Below are 10,088 nucleotides of genomic sequence, written 5' to 3' on the forward strand. Positions count from 1 at the left end.
ATCTTCACTCAAGAAAAACACCACCAGTCAATTTAATAGTGATGAAATTAATATCTAAATTGTCAATTGAAAATAGATTAATTGACATTGTTTAGGTGGTTAGAAATCTTGCTCTTTTGGAATTTTGGTTACAACCTTTAATTGTGACATTAAATTAAAAAAAAAGTTATTGTACAGATAAATAGTCACATTTTTTTATGTTCAAATAATATATATTGCTAAAAAGTTTTGTTAAATAATTTAATAGAATTACTAATACAAAAACCTTTATGTTAAAAAACGAAAGAATTTTAAAATTTTATTGTATTTTTAATAATTTATTTATGATTTGTAAATCTTATTATGACCATCCCTCATCGGTTGCTCGCGGATTCCATTATCCAGAAGCGTATCCACAGTTTCTTGTACCAATTTCTCCTGTCACATTACTAATTCGCTTGGCGTAGATCTACTTGTTGTTAATAGATCGATAAGAGTAATTTAAAAAATTTAATATTTATGTCTTAAATTATAATTTAATTTTGATGTACTGATATATAGTGTAAAATATTTTAGATAATAATTATATTCATTTTTTTAGATAATAATTCTAATATAAAAAATAATTATTTTTAATAATGTAATATTATATAACTAAGAGTGAATAACTCACTCGACCCCTGATAATTATTTTGAAAGAATTACGAGATTCTTAACAAAAAAATACCCAATTCGACTCTTGATTTTTTTTTGAAGCTCATGTGTCAAAAAAATAATATTAATTTTTTTTAGCATATGAACTAATCAATCTCCTAAAAATAAAATTCAAAAGTCAAATTGAATATTTTTTTTATCAAAGATCTTATTATCTTTTCAAATACTGTTTAGAATTTTTTCTCTATACGTATAAAATTATTTTACATTTACAAGGTATCAAAATTAAATTCGTTAGAGTAACCTTAACATATTACTATTAGCAAGATAGTTGTGAAAAAGAAAGAAAAGAAAGAAGAAAGAAAAATAAGGCAAAGAAAGAAAGAGAGGACAAAATGGTAAATTGAAGAGTGCCATGAAAGCAGTATCATTGATTTTCATCCTGCAGAGTAGACCCATTGGGGCAAAGCAAAATTGGAATTCCAGAAAATCCCTATTCCTTAAAAAGGCAAAATTTTCCTCATTTTTCCCTTTTCAATTTTCCACACTCTGCAATTCCACCTCCTTCAAACTTCAAACTTCAAACTTCAAACCTCCAAATCAAAACCCTCTCTTTCTCTCTCTCTGTCTGTTATTTTATCCTTTCATCGTCTCTATCACTATCAACACCTCTCTCTGAATTCATTTTTCGGTGGGTGGCGGCGGCTGGCGGCAATTGGCGGGAACAAGCCGTTAATTTTGGATAACGCTTTGAATCGGATTCGGGTTAAAAAGTTGCTTTGGTTAATTGAGCAAGTTGACGGGGTTTATCGGTTTGTCATCGATGGCGAACCCTTCTGGGAACCACCAAGAACAGACTCATGTTTCTTCTTCGCTCAACGGCAACAACAACCCCGAGGCTTCGGCTTCTGCTTCTGCTCTCGCCATGAAGCACAACCCTGGAATCTCTCTCGATTGGACCCCCGAAGAACAGGCCATTCTTGAAGATGGACTCAGCAAGTGAGTACAGTTTCTGTTATGTACTACTATTGGGGTTTTTTGTAATTTGGGATATGTGACTTGTTGTGCTTAAATAATGATGTTTTATACTTTTATTTTTTGTTAATAATGATATTTAATTGAGCTGTTAATTATTCAAGCTTGAATTGCATTTTATACTTAGATTGCACATCAAAATCAATTTGTGAACTTGTGGTAGTGTTTAGTAACTGGCTCTTGAATAGAAAATGGTGTTTGTTTAATTCCGGGGAAAGAGAAGAGAAGAGAAAACAAAAGAAAAAGGAATAGTTTTTGAATTGATGAGAATTTTAATGTGTTACTTGTAGGTATGCCTCGGAAACAAATATAGTGCGGTATGCAAAGATAGCCCTTCAACTACAAAGCAAGACAGTCCGAGATGTTGCGCTGCGAGTTAGATGGATGAATGTAAGATTCATTTGTGCTATGGAATGCTGTACAATTTTATTTCCTCTGGGTTGATCATGTTTCTATCATTACATATGAATGTATGACTATTGAGCCATTTGGATCACATGTCATATGAGGAAGCTGATTCTGATTATCCTCGTTGTTTATTAGAATATCGGTGCTAGGTGTACAAGTGAATTTAACCAAGTTCAAGCCAAGCGGCCCCAAAAACAAGTGACACTTCATTTTTTGTTTTTCTTCTTCGTTTCTTGGTTAGAAACTTGGCTTAGTTTTACTTGTACACGCAGCTTTTCTGTTATTCGAATTAGAAAATTGTCATTGAGGCGTTCGAGGCTTTATGGTTCTACTTCATGGTTGCATGATTTTTTTGTTTGATGGAGATATTTGGACCTTATGTATTATAGAATCATCAACTATGGATTTGGTTCCTTCATTAAAATTGTGCTAGGAACTTTTATTCCTTTTGCAACCCATCCTTAATAAACTTGGTTACTTCATACTCTTATTGGTAACACATGTTTGGTGTGCTTTCTTGCAGAAGAAAGAAAATAGCAAAAGAAGGAAGGATGATCACAATTTGACGAGGAAAAGTAAAGATAAGAAGGTACTACTAACATTTATTTAATATTTCAATATTCTTGCAATCGTTATATTAGTTTTATTGTGGTATGTATATTCTGCCCTGTCCTTGCATTTAAAGGCACTATTTAGTGTCTACCTGTTCGTTTCTGCATTGGTGTATGCTTGTGCCATGTGGATTGAGGGCTGACCTATTTTTATGTTCTCTTGTTGATTGCTTAGTTGACTTTAAACCCCTTTTCCCTTAGCCTAAGTGGAAAAAAATAAGAATAATCTTCAACCCTTGTACCAAGGTTCTTCATCTCCATCAAGTTTTTAACTTTGAACTGATGATCTTAATTTTTATTTTTTAGTCCTGGTGAAATAATTGATTGGTTTTCCAGAATGCTAAGGTGAACACCAATAAATTTCACTTCATGATGTTATGAGCAATAGTTATTCAACCAAAACTTTGTGACATTCATTCATAGTACATCTTTAGAAAACTGTTGTTCTTCTTGAATAAAAATGCTGCTTAATTTTTACTTTCCTAAACACTATTCCCTAATTTCCAACACTTGGTGTACAAAAAACAAAGCAGAAATTTAACAAATATGAAATCATTTGTAGAATACTGGACAACTGTAGTTTCTTTCTTTATGTCCCTTTTCATTCTCAATGGGAATTTAGATGCTTAGCAAAAGTCTATCTTTATTTCCAGGAAAGAGTTTCAGATGCTGGCGCAAAGTCATCTCACTTTCCTGCTCGTTCCAATGTTCCCCCATATGCTCCTCCTATGATTACAATGGACAATGATGATGGTATCCCTTGTACAGGTCAGGCTCCGTAACTTCTGAGTGGTCTCATTGCTTAGGATGGTGTGGTTTGTGATTACAGGCTTCTGTCCAACATAAGCATTTGTTTCACCTTTGAAGCATCTCATGTACTCTAATGTTCAAGCAGCTTTATCTTATTTGAATTGGTCTTTTGGCAGCAATCGGAGGTCCCACTGGCGAGCTATTGGAACAAAATGCACAGGCATTGAATCAGATCTCTGCTAATCTTTCTTCTTTTATGGTGGGTTAATAACAGTTTTGACTGATTTTAATTTATGAAAAAGACCACATGAACAAAAACAGGATTTGCATATTTTCTCTTCCATGTTTTTGTTTTTTTCCGTATACTGTGCTAATTTACTCAACAATCTAGTATCATGAATCTTTCAAGTGTTTGTAAAACAGCGGAAATGACTATAGTTGGGATATCTTGTTATTACAAAACTAGGGCTCTCGTCTATCGGTGTCCTTTCCATTCTTAGGCCATTCTTTGCAGCTGATGTCGAATTTTTTTTTTCTTTTTGATTTTGTTTTCAGATACAAGATAACATCAATCTTTTCTGCCAAACCAGAGACAACATCCTTAAAATCATGAATGAGTAAGTCATACTGTTTAATGTATCTTGAAATTATATTATTTAATATTTTCTTTAATTTTAATTTGACTCGAGCAAAAATACTTGCTTTCTTCTTCTCTATTTCCATGGCAGGTTGAACGATTCGCCGGAAGTGATGAAGCAAATGCCGCCTCTTCCTGTGAAGGTGAACGACGATCTAGCGAATTCCATACTTCCAAGAACTACTCTCCCAACACAATCATGATGCTACTTTGTCATCCCTTTTTTCCATATTTCTGCCTTCAGTGGAACTCAATTCATATTCTGCCTCTGATCGGGATAATAACTGCCAATCACTGAATCAAGTTGACTCAAGATTTACCAGTTGGAGGAAAAAAGAGAAAAGAAAAAGGAGAGATATAATGAAATAATTGTTGATAATTAAGTTGTACTAGTCTTCAATTTTTTTTGTTAATTCTGTTTTGCAAATGTTGGTTGTTTTTCTCTTGTTCGTATTGGCTCTAACCTTAGTTGGAACTATAGGAATTATTAGTGTTCTTGTTATTAATTGAGTTCAATTAAATTTAGTAGATGATTGATCAGTAAGTAGTGCTATAATTCCATTTATCGTCCATGTTATTTTGTTTGCAGATCTTAATGTTGTTCATATTGTTTTAAATTATAGATGTATTTACCTTATTTGTTTCCCATGTCTCCTTCAAGTGTAATTGGATTTCATTAAGGTGCTGTTTATGCATTTTCCTCTCCCCCTGCAAATCCCATATTTCCAATTTTCATTTGAACTGTAAAACTCAGATAAAAAAGATATAATTTTTTTTACCTGATTAAAGACTAGACAAGGGTAAGATTCAGTTTTTTTTTTTTGTGTGTGGATATTAGGGTAAGATTCAGTTTAAACTTCATTTTAAACATATTTGCAGGTTTAAACCCATCAATCCAAATTCTATGTGGATCATAAATCCCTCATTAATCTAAATGTTATTTATGTATTATTAGCAAATTGAATTATTAGTTTAGTAATACTAAAAAAGTGAATGCTATTGTGCCTTTGAGATTGTGTCTAATTTATCAAAAAAGGCAAATAGATAATATTTAATAAATTTTAAATATTTTATTTTTTACTTTAAACATTTTATTTTGTACTTTTAAAAACAAGTTAGGCAATTTAGGTACCATAGTAAAAGGTACCATAGAACTCACCTACTAAAAATACTTCTGTAAAAGAAAGGAATTTGACTTCAAATTTTTATTTGTTCAACATGTGTATATATATTTTGAGAAAATGACAAATAGGTCCTTGACCTTTTGCCCCGCATACATTTTCGTCCCTAACCATTGAAAAATACTTTTAAGTCCCTGACCTTCACAAAATTTGGACGGATCAGTCCCTGATGGAGGCATTTAGACGGAGGGACGTCCAAATTTTGTGAAGGTCATGGACTTAAAAGTATTTTTCAATAGTCAGGGACAAAAATGTCCGCGGAACAAAAGATCAGAGACCTATTTGTCCTTTTCTCATATATTTTTATGAACATATACAATAATATTAAGAGTGACCCAAATATAAGAATTAGGTTTTAGGCTACTTTGGCCAAATAATTCTTAGTTATAGTGAACTATATAATTGTTTTTATATGCTGGGTAACGTTAAATTTCATTGTTTTCCCAAGTGAAATATGATTTGTTCCATTATTTTTCTTTGCCTTGACAAAGAAGTTTGCCACAAATATTGAGTTGATGGTTGATATTACCCCCACTAAGCATTTTCATGATGATTATTACTAGTTAATTGTGATTGGAATTTAGACTTCATTTCAAAAGTACGTGTAGTACACACCATATTTGGTGTGCTTGTAAAAAGTTTTAATTCTAAGTTCTAAATAGTTGACTTTTTCAATGGCTCTTCTTGTACTCCCAATTGAACATTAAACTTCAAATATGTTGGAACCTTCCTTGTAATGCTTTTGATAGAGTCTATTTTGCATTTACTTTCGGCTTATGAAAGATGAAGTTTAATTGGAAGCAATGGCTTGGTCTCACGTAGCAACATGCAATGGATAATTTATGGCTTTCGGCAAAGTTATCATTTAATAAAAATAAAAACGCTTCTTAAAGTAAGATATTCCAATAACTATATAATTCTTGGTGTTTAAGAGTAGAACAATATATAAATTGACACAGCACACGGTTGGAATCACTTTTATTATCTTCTTGAAAAATAGCCTTTCTTGCATGGTCAAAATTCGTGTGCCAGGTTATAAAAGTGTAATTTTATAATTAGTCTTTTATCCATTTCAAAATAATACATTAAAAAAAAAAAAGTTACGAATTGATATTTGATAGTTGTTTAAAAAAGACTATATGAATGAACAAAATCACTTTTTAATGATATTTATTTAATCCCATGATACTGACATCATTATATTATCTTACTATAGGTAATATCTTGGTGTTAAAAATATTGAAATAAAGTGTTATGATACCAGTATGTATACCTATATCTTCTCATAATATTTTAAAAAGTATTTTTTTAAATTATACAAAAATTAAATTATCTTAATAAATTTAATTTATATCTTTTTTTATTGTGTATCTACCTTAGTTAATATAATTTACAAACAAAATATTTACATTTCATGCATTATTGAATTAATTAGTCAAATATCTATTAAAAAATAAATTCTACAAATAATATCATGGTATTATATTATATTATATTATATCATGTTACAGCAGGTAACATTCCAGCACAAAAAATTATTGACGCAAAGCATTTTGATTTCAGTATGCCGTTAATTTTTTTTGTTATGGAAGTAAAAGTGGTAATATACTTTAATATTGTAATTTTTTGTGTTTTTTAAATTTGTGGAAGTACATAAATCGGAGGATCTGATTTCTGTACCTCAAATTTTTATAATTTTTTAAAACACAAATCGGACTGTCTACTCTAAATTTTTTTAATCGGCCCGTCCGAGTACTGTACTCGGACCGTCAAATTAGACGGTCCGATTTCTGTACTTCTTAAAAATCGGACGGTCCGATTTGTACTCCGTATATTAAATCATCCCACATTTTAGAAAAAATACCATAGTTGATCACAATTTAAAAAAACACCATTGTTAATCCAATATTAAAAATAAAAAAGTGTCATTATGCATATCTCTTTTCTCTCATAATATTTTAAAAAATAACTATGTTACGTGTATATTAAAATCAATCACTAATATAAAATACATATTAAAATACAAAATACGCAATAAAAATAAATTAAACAACACATATATTTATACATTTTAGTGGCTGATTTTGATATAAAAAATAATATTTTTGATTGAGAAATTATATTCTTTGGAATTATATGAAATTTGATATTTAATGACTAAAAGTCTCAAATTTTATTAATTGTAAGTTCTGGTTTGATTAATTAGTCAAATATCTATTAAAAAATAAAATCTAAAAATAATATTATTTTAGAATAATAAAATATGAATAATAATTAAAAAACTTAATTTATTTTTTTAATTATCTTTCTAATACTTAAATGAATAAAAATATAAATATATTTAATTTTTTTTAATCATTAAAAAAATAAAAAATATAAATTTTTATCTGTTTAAAAAATAAAAAATAATTAAAAAGATAAGTTAAAACTTCTAATAATTTTTATATAAATCAATAAAAAATAAAAAATAAAAAAATACTAATACAAACATGAATTAAATAGACATTTAATATGTTCCAAATCCGAATCGTACGTACTAGTCAAATTGGCAATCACTGTTGCCTGTTGGTCCAAGTTGACAAAATATTCATGCCACGTCAGCATAGGTGTTTGATCTATGACCATTTGTACTATTAATTAGACCCAAAAATGAGTAATTGTTCATTGAACCTTATTAAAGGATAATTAATTTAATAATATGTATATCATTTTGGGATTTATTTCCTATAGATATTTCTACTTTATAGAACCTGGCTGCTGCAACTTGCTTGATATATGAATATATGAATATGATAGATATATTACTATATTAGATAGATACCCTTCCATTTTTGCGGCAGAAAATGGCTGCTATTTGCAATTCATGGAATGAACTAATAATTCGATTTCCACGTGCATAAATAACCCATACCATATAATATAGTATTAATATTACCATATAACAGATTGATTTAATTAGATTGACGATGTTATAGTTTTACTAAATTTTTAATTAAATTTTTAATTGTTTTTAATTAAATTCTTATATCATATCAAATTTTATAATTAAATTCTTATCGTAACAAAAATATTAAAATTAATAGAATATTTTATTAAATTATATAAAATATTTAATCAAATATTAGGTATATTCATTCTATTTAACAGAATATTCTGTTAATTTTAATATTTTTGTTACGATAAGAATTTAATTACAATATTTGATATGGTATATGAATTTAATTAAAAATTCAAAAAAATTATAAAGACCGATAAAATAATTAAACCTAACCGATTTCACACCTACTACTAGATTATATGCTTATTATCACAAAAAAAAGGGGTGAAAAATCATTATATATTTGTGCAATTCTATTTAGGTAATGCATAGAAATTAACTTATATATATAATATGAATTCAACTAGAAAATCAACTATTTTTCAACTAATATCAATAAACTTTTTTTAAATTATTCTTTTACTCTAAATTCTAATTCCTTCTGCCTTTTCCAGGTGTCAAAGGGTGTGTGTGCTCCTTTACAAACTTTGTGACAACCCATTTACCGGAACTAACTTTCCTCACCAAAATCATTGCCCTGCAACCGACCCTTGTCTCTGCCCTTTGCCTTACAATTTTTTCACGCTTATCGGGCATTCTGTAACCCTCTTTGTTGCAAACAAGAGCACGTCCAATTGCAGAACCATCACGCCTTGACCGTGAGAGCTTACTTACACGTATGACAAATCCAACACGCGTGGCATATGCATTATAAAATGCATGCGCTGTTGCTTCCGAATCAAACTCCTGACCCACGTATGGCTCATCAGCTGACACAACCGATACAGCAGGAATTGCTGAGGGGATTGTGTCCCCTCCAGAAGAATCTTGTGTTATATTACCATCTTGATCTTGTTTGTAAGCTGGATCAAAGGAACAGCTAGCAATTTTATCTTCATCAGCAAAGCTACTGCTAACTTCTCCTATGGTAGCATGTGCTATTGTCTCACCATTAATGGAGCCATCAAGCCCGAGCTCCACTGCAGCACAAACAAATAAATTGTAGTTCATCAAAACAGCCATTAATAAAGCTTTGTACCAGAAAACAGTATTGTCCTCAAAACAATGTAGTTCATGCAAAGGGGTTCTAACATATTCTCAGCTCAGGCCACAATCAAGCAAAGCCCAATATCACTAAACACAAGTTAGGCCATTGCGTTAATAATAATTAAATAGTAATTAAAAAATAATCATTACTCGTTCAGCAAAAAATATCACTAACCAGTAACCACAAGTTCAAACGGAATCCAAAACTCTCAGCTTAAGTCAAACGACTCATTAATTGCGTAAAACTCAAATGAGAAAAGTATATCGATCACAAATTCATAGATGTACATACTGCAATTCAACACAAAAAAGAAACAAGGATCCAGGTTTCATGCTACTCACTCTTCCTTTCACTGTCATTGTGATAAACGGTTGGATTTCATCAACGGCCGTTTGCTTAATTGCTCTGCTTGCCTTCTTCCACGTGGCATCACTCTTTTGTTGTTTGTCTCTTCAATCACAATAACTTCTCGAAAAGTCTAGTAATTTTTGTGTTTTCTGGCCAGCACTTAGGGTTTGTTTGGGTGAGCTTCTAAGAAAAGATCTTTTTTCGAGTTATCTTTTTTTAAAAGATCTTATAGAGAAGTAAAAGTAATTTTATGTTTGGATATCTCATGTAAAAGGTCTTTTTATCTATCAATTATGTTTGGGTATAACAATATAAAAGTACTTTTTGTTTATTTATTACATAAAAAACATCTTTTTTTTAAGAAAAAAAGATCTTTTAAAAAAAGATGTAAATTACAGCT

At 30.0% G+C, this 10,088-nt stretch overlaps 2 protein-coding genes across 2 annotated transcripts; one reads left to right on the forward strand and one right to left on the reverse strand.

Annotated features, from left to right (window-relative positions):
• Positions 1–1,068: 1,068 nt before the first annotated feature.
• Positions 1,069–4,724, forward strand: LOC130943523 (uncharacterized). Its single transcript, XM_057871432.1, has 7 exons — positions 1,069–1,632; positions 1,959–2,058; positions 2,600–2,665; positions 3,341–3,455; positions 3,614–3,696; positions 3,993–4,054; positions 4,166–4,724. The coding sequence occupies exons 1-7, from the start codon at positions 1,457–1,459 to the stop codon at positions 4,275–4,277; spliced, it is 714 nt and encodes a 237-aa protein (XP_057727415.1). The 5' UTR covers positions 1,069–1,456; the 3' UTR covers positions 4,278–4,724.
• Positions 4,725–8,722: 3,998 nt separating this feature from the next.
• Positions 8,723–9,359, reverse strand: LOC130946691 (protein FAR1-RELATED SEQUENCE 5-like). The gene has a single exon (XM_057875529.1). The coding sequence runs from the start codon at positions 9,313–9,315 to the stop codon at positions 8,725–8,727; it is 591 nt and encodes a 196-aa protein (XP_057731512.1). The 5' UTR covers positions 9,316–9,359; the 3' UTR covers positions 8,723–8,724.
• Positions 9,360–10,088: the final 729 nt, after the last annotated feature.

The sequence above is a fragment of the Arachis stenosperma genome, chromosome 8 (genome assembly GCF_014773155.1).
Source record: "Arachis stenosperma cultivar V10309 chromosome 8, arast.V10309.gnm1.PFL2, whole genome shotgun sequence".
Lineage (NCBI taxonomy): Eukaryota > Viridiplantae > Streptophyta > Magnoliopsida > Fabales > Fabaceae > Arachis > Arachis stenosperma.